At 37.0% G+C, this 14,919-nt stretch overlaps 1 protein-coding gene across 3 annotated transcripts in view; it reads right to left on the bottom strand.

The window, feature by feature from the left end:
• Positions 1-5,633: 5,633 nt before the first annotated feature.
• The window catches only part of PREX2 (phosphatidylinositol-3,4,5-trisphosphate dependent Rac exchange factor 2), a 303,209-nt gene continuing 293,923 nt past the window's right edge, over positions 5,634-14,919 (bottom strand). Inside the window, exons 40-41 of one of the 3 annotated variants that reach the window (XM_023248571.2) lie at positions 8,475-11,597; positions 5,634-6,602 (exon numbers count right to left, since the gene is read on the bottom strand). In XM_023248571.2, the coding sequence (XP_023104339.2) occupies positions 11,552-11,597 (46 nt within the window). In that variant the 3' untranslated portion in view covers positions 5,634-6,602; positions 8,475-11,551. Of the gene's footprint in view, positions 6,603-8,474; positions 11,598-14,919 lie in introns of those variants that run through there. The other 2 variants (XM_023248570.2, XM_023248572.2) reach the window with 2 other exon arrangements.

Here is a 14,919-nt window from a genome sequence, read left to right as displayed (position 1 = left end):
TTGGTTTAAGGGAAGTCACATGACTCTGACCAGACCAATCAGAAGCAAGCACGAATTTTGCTGCAACTTTTGGTAAGTTCTCTTCCACTGGTATCGGTAAACTGAATTAAAAGCTCAGTGATGTTGGTGGCCAACTTGCTATCATTAAGGCAGAGCTGGTCTGAGAAGGGCAAAAACAAACAAAAGCAAAATGAAGAGATGAAAAAAATATCTGAGTGACATAATTTTAATCCTAATGACTGGTCCTGCTCCAAAGATCCACCTACATTTACATTTGCTTCACCCTTTTTTTAAAAAATTAAACTGTTTATTTATTTTGAGAGAGGGAGAGAGACAGAGCGGCAAGAGCAGAGAGAAAGGGAATCCCAAGCAGGTTCCCTGCTGTCAGCGCAGAGCCTGATGCAGGCTCCATCTCACCGACAGCGAGATCAACCTGAACTGAAATCAACCAACTGAGCCACCCAGGTGTCCCTGCCTCATCCTTTCTATGTTTTGTTTTGGTGTTAAAGGCAGTCAGACTTTGGTTCTATCACTTATACTGAAGGAAATGGACTAACAGGTATCATCTATTGTTGGTAGTGGTGCCAGACAGTAGGCACTCTGTTGGGATTATTAATTGCTATAATTAAAAAAAATTTTTTTTATCTTACAAAAAAGCTCATAAAATGTCTGCAACTAAAAACAAAGAAAAGGCAAAGAAATAAAAGTAACTCAACGGCCAAATGGCCTTTTTACCTCTCATTTTACTTACGATCCCTGAATCATTTGACAATTCCTTCTTTGAACTCTATTTTCTTGACTTCCATAACCACCCAGTTGCTTGAAATCTCCTCTCAACCACTTCAAATGGTTCTTCTGGATTTAATCCACAGCATCTTTTCTTTTGTTTAAATTTTAGTGTGACAGAATTTTACCCTCAGCTGTCCAGTCCCTAGACCCTTATTATGAAGATCAGTTGTCCAAGTTAGAAACTCTGGCGACATCCTTAATTCTTCCTTTAATGTACTTCCCCACATTCTATGCATTAACAAATCTTGTTAATTTACCCCTTAAATATTTCTCAAAATTCCCTCTCTTCTCTGTAAATCTCTGATATTATTTTAAGAATCCCATCACTTCTCCTTTAGACCATGATTCTCAAACCCAAGCATGCAAAAAGAATCACCCATAAAGCTTATTAAAAATGAAATCCCTGAGCATAATCCTTCAAGAGAGTCTGATGAACGTGGCCTGAGAATCCCACTTTGAGAAACACTATTTCAATCATTGCAACAGCCTTCTAACTGCACTGTTGTATATATAACCATTCTGATCGTTTCATTTGTTTACCTGCTTGAAAACTTCCAAAGGTTCACCACTGCCCACAAGATAAACTACAAACTCTTTAACATGGCATATCATGCTTTCAAATAGCAGCTAAACCCTCTGATCTCATCTCTCTCTTCCCCAGTCAAGCCTTCAGTCTGAAGAAAACAATCTCTCCAGAGTAAGACTTTCCTCCTACTTTTATCTTAGTTCAATTTCATAAAGACACTTACTAGTCTATTTTCTAGTGAACATTAGGGAGTGCTTCCAGGTGTCAGACTCAGTGTTAAATTCTTAACCTACGTTAGCTCATTTAATTCACGCTACTGCCCTGTGAAGTAAGTGGTATTATTACTACAATTTTACAGCTCTGGGAATCGGAGGGTCAAAGAAGTAACCTGTCCATGGTCACAGAGCTATTAAAGGCTGAAGGGGGCCTCTAAATCAGAGTACTAGATTGCCACACATCTAAAATATGAGCTCCTCAAGGGCCCCTGAACAGTGGACAGGGTACTCAATCCCAATACTAAGCCTTCCACACCGTGGGTGCTGAATGTGAGCAACTGACTTTCTGACTAAATGAATGCTGGGAGGAAGAATAAAAGGAAATCATGTTTATTAGCCTCTATCTCAAAATGTGGTTTCATTTTCAGGAAGACATTTTCCTTACTAATAAAGCTACCTTTAAAACTACCATTGGAAAGTCATCTAAAATGCATTCCAAATTTTTAATAGAAATTTTTATTAAGATAATTGTAGATTCACATGCAGTTTTGAGCAATAATTCAGAGAAATCTGACATTTGTCAAGTTTCCTTGAAAAGTAACATCTTGAAAAAAATAGCACAGGGGTGTCTGGATGGCTCAGTGGTTTAAGCGTCGGACTCTTGATTTTGGCTCAGGTCATGATCTCACGGTTTCTTTAGTTTGAGCCCCACATCAGGTTCTGTGTGCTGACCTCTCAGAGCCTGCTTGGAATTCTCTGTCTCCTTCTCTCTCTGCCCCTCCCCCACTAGCTCTGTCTCAAAAGAAAAAAAAAAAGAAAGCAATAGTACAGTTTAATAATTGGGTTATCAACCTGAATACTGTTAAATGGGAGAATGCTCCACCATCACAAAGATCACTCTTTGCCTTTGAATAGCCACACACACTTCCTTCCTGTCCATTTGCCTCTAATCTGTTCTCCGGAATTTTCTACAATTTTGCCCTTTTAAGAATGCTATGTAAATGGAATCATACGGTATGAAACATTTTGCAACTATTTGCAGAGTTCTTTACATGTTCTAAGACACTGATTTGTCAGATATGTAGTTTGCAACTATTTTCTCCCAATCTGTAACCTGTTTTTTCACTGTCTTCACAGAAATCTTAAAATAGAAAAACACTTTGAATTTCGATAAGGTCTCATTTATCAACTTTTTCTTTTATGGATCATGTGTTTTGTGTCATGACCAAGAGCTCTATATAGACCTAGATCCTGAAAATTTTCTTTTATATTTTTCTCTAAAATCTTTGCAATTTTATGTTTATATTTAAATCTATGATCTTTTCTGAGTTAATTTTTGTCTGAGGCATAATATCGAGTTCAAGAATCATTTTTATGCCTCTGATGTCCAATTGTCCCAGCACCACTGGGTGAAAAGTCTATCATTCTTCCATTGAATTGCTTTGGCAACTTTGTAAAAAATGTGAATCTATGATTATCTTGAAATAATTTGAATTAAAAACGCTTGTTTGGAGGTGATAAAAATGTTTTGGAATTAGACAGATGTGACAGCTACAAAGTACTGTGAATGTGCTAAATGCCAGTGAACTGTATACTTTATAATGGTTGATTTGATGTTATGTGAATTTCACTTCAATTTTATTATTTTTTATTAAAAAAATTTTTAACATTTATTTATTATGATTGAGAGGCAGAGAGAGACAGAGCATGACCATGGGAGGGGCAGAGAGAGAGGGAGACCCAGAATCCAAAGCAGGCTCCAGCCTTTGAGCTGTCAGCACAGAGCACCATGTGGAGCTTGGACCCACAAACAGTGAGATACCTGAGCTGACTCAGACAATTAACCGACTGAGCCACCCAGGTGCCCCTCACTTCAGTTTTAAAAACTGGGGAAAACAAAGCTTATCCTAGCTTACTTTCCAACTATAATATTTTACACAATTCAAACAAGTTTTTCAAAGAGTATATAAAAGCCTCCTTTCACATAATCATTGAACGTATTTTCTCTGTGTTTGGTTAGTTTCCAGGTCCCTCATTGCTAAAATTAGGGAACATCCTAATGTCTGAACTCTGAGGTAAACATTGTTAACAGTGAGTCAACATGTGGGCAGTTAGAGCGGCAGTAGTCTTTAGTGGACCTAATATTTCCTGGCAATCAATCCTTGCATGTCCTTACTCATTCTTTGACCATCTTTTATACCCTCACTTGTCTTTATCCTTCTGAACTAAGGTGACCTAAACCGAACACTCTATTATATCATGTGGTGATCACTGCCTTTTTTCTCTGAGCTCACAGCCCTGGAATAACATATTTTATCACTTTTCTGGCAAGGAGTTCATATATCTCTCCTAAATAAAAGCAACATAGTGAGACAAGGGCGGAATGTCTACAAACTTGCTAAATTTCTAGACAGTCTTATGCTGAAACTTCCTCTCGTGTATCCTCTTTAATTAATAGTGAAGGGGTCCACATTTACATCAGGAAAATTCCTCATCCCAAGGAATCTTGGAGATGGTTTGGGTGTTCACATTATCAAGACCTACCTTCAAAAAACCAGTGAGATGTTTGTATTAATGCATTCAAATCATGTTCAAATGACTAATCAATGTCAGTCCATGAAACCCTACACTTAGCATATTTTAAAACATGTTTTGTGAAGAGAAAATTCATCTTTTACTTTCAAGTCATCTAACTCAAGACACCCTGGACACAGCCGTCGGAAATTACAAATTTAGTTCAGAAAACATGGCACACTGGAGCCAAGGATTAACACAATAGTGTCCTCTACTCCAACATCTGATCATATTACAGGGCTGACGTGGTTAGAACGGAGAAGACATTTGTAACCCTGTATGAAATAAGCTCTTCTTTGCCCCCTAATATCCTGAACATAGATCAAATGAAAGAGAAAAAAACTTTATATAACAACCTGCTTCTAATCCGAATCCACTGTTATTATTTATGTCAATATTTGTCCTTTCTTCCTTTAAGCCTTGATGGTACTCTGGGGCTACATTATCTCCTATTAATGTATTCACCTTTTTTCCTCTTCATGTTACCATGAAATTTCTAGAATAGTTTTACCATATCGCACTTTACTGAATATATGTGTCCCAAGGAAATCTCAACAAATCTTTTATGAAATATGTCCTACCCTCTAGTAAGTTTGGAAAACATAGCATTACACCTCTCTCCTCTAAAGTCATGATTAAAAGGTACATTAAAAGGTGAGAGAAATCCTATGATGAAAACGCCTGTTTAATTCTGTGTTTCTTAACCTTATTTTGACCACAAAATACTTTGTGTATGTCTCAACAGCATCTCTAGAACACCAATATCTGAAATGCTGTTCTAAAACAAATAGGCTGTGCTTGCTGGTTCCATTTTCTTATGACTGTGTTAAGTTTTGCAAACTTGGGGAACACCAGCGATCTCCAAAAAAGGAAAATCTAGTTATTGATTTTTGTTTCCTTCAATGATTATTTTTTTTTACTTTTCTGAGGTTACCTATGCAGTCAACAACATACATATTTTTCAAATTCCTCACCGGGATTCCATACACACACACACACACACACACACACATATATATTTTACATAGGTTCCACACTCACCGTGGGGCCCAAACTCCCAACCCTGAGATCAAGAGTTCCATGTTTTACTGACTAAGCCAGCCAGGTGCCCCTGTAATTCTCTATCATTGTTATAAAATAGATATACCAAATTCTTTTAACTGTAGAATTTGGGAATTATATGCATTTGTAACACCCTCAGCAACTAGGACAGGGGCTTGTACATAGTATGTACTGAATAAATCTTGGAAGATTGGCTACTTAATTCTAGAAATAGCACAAGTCTTGTATCTCTATGAAGCCCTCCTATGCTGTGGCCCATATTAAACTTCTTTTCCTGTCCTCTTCTGGTAAATGACTGCCTCTATAACTTACGTTGGCTCATATTTGTAGATTTGTTCATATGTGTATCAAGTTTCTCCTATGGAGCTTGTGAGCTCCTAAGGGGTAAAAATCTGTGTTTCCATGGATTTTTGTCTCCCAAACAGGTAAAAACATAATTCGTTTACTAAATTTAAACGGAAAGTAGCTAAAATGGTCATACTACATTTTACTTTATTATTGACACTAATAACACAATGCTACTATTCTAGTCTTCCACACAAAATTAGATGATATGAAATACATAAGACACTGGTCATTTTAACCATTCACAAAATATTGAATGATTGAAACTATGTTACATGTATCTTTTACAAAGGAAAAATTGACTCTTACAATAATACACTCAGGTGAAATATATCATTGCATTTTGGAGGTTATACAATGTTAAATATGAATATATTCAAAAGAATTCCTGTTTATAGAACAAATTTGATATTTTACTATTTAAAACAGTAAAATACTTTACTATTTAAAATAATGAAATGTAAATTATATTCAAATACATAAAGCAACTATCAACTGAATACTTATAAAAATATTTTTTAAGCAAAAGCTATGATCTACTCATTTACTTGGCAGTTACAAAAATACATATTCATCTGAAACTCTAATAAATTTGCTTGCGGCATTAGATATTCAAATTTAAATGTATATTTTCTAAAGCATTTTACCAACTTAGTACTCTTGAATTCTTACAGTATATATACCTATAAGGTATTAGAATAGGTTTGAATTACAAATAATGTCATCTCACGTAAAAGACACAAGTGTCCATTAACACAAAAGAGATAATGTGAAAGTTTTCAAACCAAACACATCCCACACAAAAAAAAAGGCCCACTGGCTGTGCCTTATACAAAGTGAATTCTCAAACATATTTGTGGAATGAGTACACGGATGACATTTATTCTGTTATCTGCACTCGAAAGTATCCAAAGCTTTCTATTTCTGGTAGAAATATCATTTGAAAATTCAATAATTTTATTCTTAACCAGCTACTTCTTCTGGATGGCAAAGTCAGGTAAATTGACTCCAGATCGAGTAGAAAACTACTGTCAGTGGTCCAAAGATGGCCTACCAGGCATGTTTCCTGTGTATTTCGACAAACCTGATGCCTATAGAACAAATATTCAATATATTGAACAACCCCGTATTTCATATCTTCATCCAAAACAAGACATGGGAATCTAAGTCACTTCTATAATGTATTATCATAAAAACAAAAAGCAAATATATATGTATATAAAAATGTATACAGAGATACAGGTATCTCTACATCTATCTTCATAGACTTCAGATGTCTCTTCTCAGTGAGAGAAGCAGGCTATCCTGAGTGAAGTAGGCCAAGTGTCTATGGGACAACAGCTAGGGCATGCACAGGCCATACTTGTACAGTCTTCCATGCATGCAATGTGGCCATATGAATGCTGAGATCATTGTTAAAGGCAAAGGCTCGAAGTAGTAAAAAAAAAAATTTTAAAGCAAAGACTAACTGTAATGACAATTACAGAATTGCAGCACCTAGGAAGACTGTGACCACTATATGTTAAAGGAATTAGCCTGGGCCCATTTTTGGCCCAGATTCCTCTCATGACTTTTCCCCACCTCTTTTGTCTCATGTAGGGTGAATTTTTTCTGAGGCTTATCATTAAAACCTCAAAACTCTGATAGAGTACAGAATATTTTTATTAATTGGAGTTTAGATTATTCGAAACTATTTCAAAAGCTTTTGCCTTTATACTTAAGCAGAACAACTGACTATTCATTCAGCAAATTCAACACAAACACAAGTATATACAAACACGTTAATGAATAACTACCACTGGCTTTGGGGAAGTATAATTTACTATGTTAATCCACTTAAAAATAAGTCTTTAAGAATCAAACACAGTTTCCAAAAATTCAGAAGCAATTTAGTCACATACCAAACATTAGTTTCAATATTAGTAAATACCACTAGTGAAAAAAATCTAAATATGTCCTTTAAAGTAAAATGTAAAGTAAAATGACTTAAAGTATTGATATCTATTTTAAACTTCAGTATTATTTTTTTTAATACAAGTGAGTAAAAATACGCCCTGTAATCTGTCTTAACTCATGCTACCTGGGAAAAGATCTATATGAACTAATGAAGGAATACTTTAGTACTTTACAGACAAATGCATTATTGTCAAATATATAGAGTAACTAACTCTCAACTAAAAGCTTCCATGTCACTAAATATTATTTTTTCTATAAAATGTATGTGTCCAGAGGGTTGAAAATAGTTTCTTTTCTTTGTTTTTGGGTTTTTTTTTTTTTTTTTTACAGATTTTATTTTTTAATCTCTGCACCCAACGTGGGTCTTGAACTCACAACCCTGAGATCAAGAGTCACATGTTCCACTGACTGAGCCAGCCAGGTGCCCCAAATAGTTTATTTTATTTTTTTTAATTAGTTAATATGTCCCTCAGGATTTTGTTTTTAACTATTTATTTTCTTGGTTTTTATAGTTAGTACCAACATTAATTTCATTTCATTCTGAACTTAGTTAACTATCATAAAATTTAAATCAATAGAGTCAGAATCAGTATCATTGTAATCTCGTATATATTATAGTGTCATAAGATATTAGCCTAATTTTAAATTAAACATTGTTACTACAAGAAGAGTGACCACTGAATGCATAGGGAAGCTAGGTCACTGGAAGAATATGATTTAAAGAGACAGAAAATAGGGGCGCCTGGGTGGCTCAGTCAGTCAAGCATTTGACTTCGGCTCAGATCATGATCTCATGGTTTGGGATCGAGCCCCGTGTCAGCCTCTGCCCTGACAGCACAGAGACTGCTTGGGACTCTCTCTCCCTGTATCTCTGCCCCTCTCCTGATTGCTCTCCCTTTCACTTTCTCTCAAAACAAATAAATAAACCTTAAAAAAAAAAGAGAGAGAGACAGAACATAGTGTGAGACTCCTACGATTAGAATATTAGTTCATAAAATAAAGCTTACCTCCTAAATTCAACTTTATATATCCAATAGAAGTAAAGCTAGTACAGGAATTCTTCTTTGCTTCTTTGTTTCTTGTTAAACAATAACGGAAATAGATGGAAAATTCTAGTCTCTTCAAATTGCTCATTCTGTTAACATTATATTAAGTTTTGTTATATTTTATATTAGATAACTTTATAAGATATCATGGAATATTTAAGATGTATTGACTATGGATTACTAGTTAGCAATTATTTTTGACTTAGATCCCACGTTAAGAATCAAAATTTCTATGCATGACCTTCCCCTTTAGGTGAAGAGAAGCAAATGTCCAAACTCAGAACTTGGAAGAACTGTTGGTAGGGCTTTAGCAACATTTCAAGGAGTTCTAGAGGAGTATGTGGGCATTTAGGTAAGTAAATTCATTCTAAAAACTCATGGCCAGTTAAGTGTCCAGTGTCATGTGGAGGCACATTATGATATTGAAAAATCATCTTTATCCATTCATTCATTGGACATTTTCTTTTTTACTGCTACCACTGTTTTGGAATCGTAGTCAAATTTTATATGGTATACTTTTCCAGAATTTCAAAACATACCTAAAATTGTTACCTTCAATTATGAGGAATCTATTTTTTCAGATTGCAACAGCACTGCGTCACCTCAAAATGTGTATCCAGAATGGTAAAATGCCTAGGAAATCTTATGATTTTCACATATTAAAGACATTTTATATGTTTCCATTCATTTTTTACTCAATATAAAATGTATAACTTAATGGCAACACATGTCACAACTTTACTAACAAATAATGGGTAATATTACAACAGTTCTTATGTGAATATGGAGAAGCAGCGTAATGCATTAAGAAGGCAGACTTCCTGGATTTAAATCCTACTTTTGTCACTTGTCAGTCCTGTGGTCTTGGCCGAGTCACTGGGCCCTTCTTTGCTTCAGTTCCTCAACTGTGAAATGGGGATGATGAAAAGACACCATCCCAGTCTTTGTGAGGATTAGTGAAACAATAACAACAAATAGGGATAAAGCACTTGGAGGTACCGCCTGCCACATAGTAACTACTTAAATGTTAGCTACAATTTTTATTGTAATAAAAAATGACAGGGACTGATGAGAATAGAAATCATTACTAACTTTGGAGCATTCAAGAAGTACCAAGCACTCTGAAGGTTGGTACACTTACACTACATTTAACCTTTAAAATATTAAGCACATCCTACTATACAGAGAATAGACCCTTAAAAATATGCTATTTTATACATACTATAATTGCAGATAATTTCCTCCATGAAACATAGCAAAGTATGACTGAAGTGCTGAAGTGACCCCTTCATCCTTCTAATGAGAAATAAGGCTTCTAGGATGGCGACTAGAAAACAGTAAAGACAATATGAAAAATACTTGATAGTTGATCAGTTTTGCTCACTCATTAGCCACAGTGAAAGTAATCAATTTTTCAGTACAGGGAAATCGCAAAATACTAATGTCATGGACCTTCAGGATCAGTTGATAATAATATCAAGAATGTTAAATCCCTGAAAGTTAAGATATACTTAATATAGGTATTTGTGTTAAGGTAATATCTTCATTAAATTCAAAGTGTTCTACGTTTCCTTTGAAAACTTTGAGTTTATCTCTTATTATATATAAGGACTTATTGCAAAAATTTTAAGTGCTTCTGTGCCAAAGAACAATTTTTATCAGCTTGACCAGTGTATGAATAACTGGTATATGTATAACACAGAATTTTTGTTATTCAATACACAACTGATGGCAGTGAAGATTTTTAATGATCATCTGAAAATCATTATCAAATTTCATAAATTAAAATGTAATAATCATCTGTATATACCTTAGTTATGAAAAGCATTTCACATACTAAATTAGTCCAAATCCATATACTCATCACAATCACAGGAAGGGCATTTTAACTGTTTTGAAAATTATAGATTCAAAATCAATATTACTGTATTCATTACACTAAAAAACAATATTATTTAATCAACATAGAAATGATAAAAATGACGTGTATTTTGGGATGAAAATAGAATACACCTTGTTCTTCCATACATTATCAAGGTCTCTAATAGTCCTTGTACAGTTCAACAAATAATGCTTTATTTTCACTGTTGTACACATACCTTGATAGAAAAATATTCAGCACGGTGTATTCTCTTCAGAGTCTCACATCTCATATGGAAGTCTTAATAAAAGTAAGAATTTTAGGTATCTTTCTGAGTTAAAATTTGACTTTTTAAATGGACTTAAATTTCCTCCTTTACCCCACTCTCCCCTCCTGTACCTCCCTGATCTCCACCCCTCTCCACCCCCTGGCCACCTGTGGCACAGCACCAGTACACATGGCCCTAGGAAGCCATGCCATTTCAGAGATCAATGACAGCACCCACTTGCTGGAACTGTCCATGAGCACAAAGCAGTGCTTCCCACCACAAGCAGTGGGAAGAAAGTCTTGGTAGAAGCCTCATTCAGCTCTCTTCTCTGTTACTGAGAAATAAACCCATAGGAAAAAGAGTCAAGCATGCTCTTCACCATTCACAAATCATACTTTCTCTGATGCAGGTAGGGGACCGAATGCCTACAATAACACCCAGTCTATGTGGTCTGTAACATTTCTGTATGATGATTTGAAAAGTGTGTCCATCTTTCTTCAGTGAAAGACTTCTTCAAGTGGAAATATCCATTATCACATGATTCCATTCAGAGAAGATGAAAACAAACACAATGAAATAATTCTAACTAATGGGAGAGGAGGCACAATGGTTCATTGTTTACCTGTTTTTTTTCCATAAATTCCAAGGACAAAATTTACCCTAAAAATGAATAGTTAGTGTCAATACATAGACAGATTAGTTTGTGAAGCTACAGATGGTCTGAGTGATCTCTCATCCATTTCCGGCACAAGTATCCACGTGCAAGAAGAACATTGGTTATTTACTCCATGGGGAAGGAGCTAGAGAAAAAAATTTCATTTATTTATCTTGAATGAAGAATGTTTAGCCAGCACGTCTTTTGTCTAGTGTTCAGAAGCTTCTGCTTGCCTGGTTCCTTGGGGATTCTCCTCATTCTTCTCCAACAGGGGGAGGCGGCTCGCACAGCTTGTACAGCCTAGGAAAGGCAGGGAAGAGTGTGACAGCAGCCTGGCGTATTGCCATTACCTGAGATGTTTCTACTGGTACAAAAAATATATTGACAATAAGTTCCTGGTTCAGGAGCCATGATCATATTGCCTATTTTACTAAAAATTACTTATGAATTAGCAAACTCCAAAACTTCAGTTCTAGTTTTCAGAAAACACCAATGTCTCTGTATAAGTGGAGACGACTACTGATTACGCAATGTCATCTTTCCCACACCAGCTGCTTCTGCTCCAGTGCTGCCTGCCCTGACTGTTCACCTTGCTGGCAGCAAAACTGATTCTCTGAGTTCTAGGAGATGATACTATAGTGATAATTACCATCTTGTCTATCATGACTAATTTGTAGCAAAACAGCACCTTCTCATAGGGGTCTACTGGTTTCCTGACTAGTTTTCGAAATTTGTTTCATCCTGTACCATGTCTTGGGTGCAGTCAGTTACGAATAGGCTGATGTGGCAGAGTCCTGAGGCCTGAATCTCAAAGGCACAATTATCCGGTGTTTCCTCGGGAATATCTGCCCATCTCCGCCCACTGTTCCATTCATCTGCCAGCAGAATCAAGTGGAGATTCAAGTGGCTCAAGGAATCTACTTGAACTAGTGGAGATGCCAAGAAGGGCTCCCTCTTGACACCCCAGGTCTGGGTGTCTTGAGGCAAAACTCGGGGGACTGAATTAGGATTGTACAAGCTCCAGAGCTCCACATTCTCCAGAATATCCTAACTCCAGAACCAAATTAAGGGGAACGTAATATCTGCCAAGACAGGGACACCTGGGGGGCTCAGTCGGTTCAGCCCCTGACTCTTGGTTTCGGCTCAGGTCATGATCTCACAGTTGGTGGGTTCCAGCCCCATGCCGGGATCTGCACTGACCTCACAGAGCCTGCTTGGACTTCTCTCCCTCCCTCTCTCTCTGCCTGTCTTTTCTCTCTCTCTCTCTCTCTCTCAATATTTAAATAAAATAGCTGCAAGACAGCCACAGTGACCAGACAGGGCACACCCATTATTAAAAGCACAGTCTGAGAGAAGATCAGCTGACTGAGGTGGCTAGATGTTAGACTACATATACTCACAGTCCTAATAGCTCCATGGCCATGCTGGCCCTACTTGAGAGCCTCATCCGTGATCTAAAAATATTAAGTACAGGGGTGCCTGGGTGGCTCAGTCGGTTAAGTGTGCAACTTCGGCTCAGGTCATAATCTCTCAGTTTGTGAGTTCGAGCCCTGCATTGGGCTCTGTGCTGACAGCTCAGAGCCTGGAGCCTACTTTGGATTCTGTCTGTCTCTCTCTCTCTCTCTCTCTCTCTCTCTCTGCTCCTCCCCTGGCAAGCTTGTGCGCACTCTCTCTCTCTGTCTCAAAGATAAACATTAAAAAAATAAAAAAAAACACCCTAAAATATAACATTAAGTACAGGTTTCAACTTTGCTCCTTTTCAAAAGTACTCCAAACTCAGGGATAGGGGTAGCATGGTGATTCCCTTCTTATACAAATTAAATTGAACACAGTTTACAGGAGTTGTTGACAAACTTAGCAAATTATGTTTCCTTCTCCTTCAACATTTAATCCCATGCTAATTCTAAATCAAAGGGGAAAAGAATGACAAAGTTTGAATATTGAGTTAGAAACCTAGTTAACAACATAAACTTTCCCAGTCTGGAAACACACAGGAAAAGGTTACTGCCTTTGGAGATTATTCAAGTCTGAAAGGTGCTTAATGCTCTTCATGTAATCTCCATGGAAGAAAATGAATACTGAAATAAGGACATCTCACATCAGAAAAGCTTATTTCATCTTTCCCAGAGAAAAGAATACATTAAATTGAGCTGATATAGTTCAAAGCTGCCTTTGCGGTAAAAAACTACAGTTTTGCTTCAAAATGCATTCCCAGTGCCGGAATAATGGAATGATCGGAAAGTTCTTTTCCTCTTTAATTTTGATCCTTTCATTTTCCTTACAGCACTGCCTAATGAAGGCAAAGACAGTGGCCTTACTCAGGTAGAACACAAACAGTAAGCTGGGTAGCAAATGTCGTACCCCGTGAGATCTGGGCTGAGCCATCACATTCCATTACCTTGCACTGCACGTTTCCACATAATGGAACTAATGCCACTGTGTAGGCAAGTCTTTGAAATGTCTGCCTTGCAAATTGGCAAAAGGCTACTCCGTGTGATCACCTAATGAAATAATAGCTCTGGATACTGCAGAACTGGGCAGATTCAGCTTCTGTGAGGCTTCTTGGAAGTGACTCAGGGTTATTTGAGTTCAGACACATTTGTAATGGAAATCGTGGGGCTTTGGGAATTTAGAACAGGCAGATAGAGTTGGGAAGTAAAATGTAATAGTTAAGAGTTGGGCTTTTACCTTGCACTGAGGCATTTGTTTTTTTGTCAGCTAAATTGTTAGGTAACAGAAGGCCTTGGTTTGCCCAACACCTTGGGGCCCTTGTCATAGTTTCATTCCACCCATGCACCCTAGTGTCCCTGCATGAAAAGGTTTGTTCCTGGCTCTACTTTCTTCTTTTCCTGTTTGGGCTCAGGCAGCCATCTTGGAGCTGGTATTTCCAGCCCAAATCCAAATCTGCTGAGAGTAAAACTTTGAAACTTCAACCTACAGATCATGCCCTTCGTCCTTCTACATGGCAAAAGAGACATTTTCAAGGCTACAGTGTCAATAATAATCTGTCCCAAGGCAATTCTCCCCATCTTAAAGATGAGAAAACTGTCTCAGAGAAAATAAGTAATCTGACTAAATAAGGTCATCAAGCAGGAGCTGGGACTCAAAATCATGTTTTTCACGTGTAACCACTTCAGTATGCTGCTTCACAATTAAACAAATAAAATAAATCAGGCTATCGTAGCACAATAGTTCCCAGGTTTTGTGATCTAATAGAAAATAAGACCAGTGTACCTTTATATCTGAAAGGTAATATTTGGTTCGTGATGAAGATAAGTTGATTAATCTGAAGATCCAATGTATGAAAGTTAGGAGGAAGAACACTGTATTGCCCACAAAGCCATCTCCATTTGGGTGTCCCATTGATCCTTAGTCCCAATGTCACCAACATGAGCTCACCCTCCTTTCCCTACACGTGCTTATTTTTCTTAGTGACTGGAACCATCTGCCCATTGTCGTCCAACCCAAATATTTGGTGTCATCCTAGAATATTCTTCTTCTAGCAAATTGTTCTTAAATTTGTTGTCTCTGGGACAGGAACCCTGGTGCCCAGCTGGGCGGGATCCCACCCCTCACACAGTGCTTCTTATATTATACCTTTCCTTCCAGTTATGTTTTCTCA

The sequence above is a fragment of the Felis catus genome, chromosome F2 (genome assembly GCF_018350175.1).
Source record: "Felis catus isolate Fca126 chromosome F2, F.catus_Fca126_mat1.0, whole genome shotgun sequence".
NCBI classification, from domain to species: Eukaryota; Metazoa; Chordata; class Mammalia; order Carnivora; family Felidae; genus Felis; species Felis catus.
The sequence above is the reverse complement of the archived record's forward strand: the minus strand, read 5'-3'. Positions and strand labels throughout refer to the sequence as shown.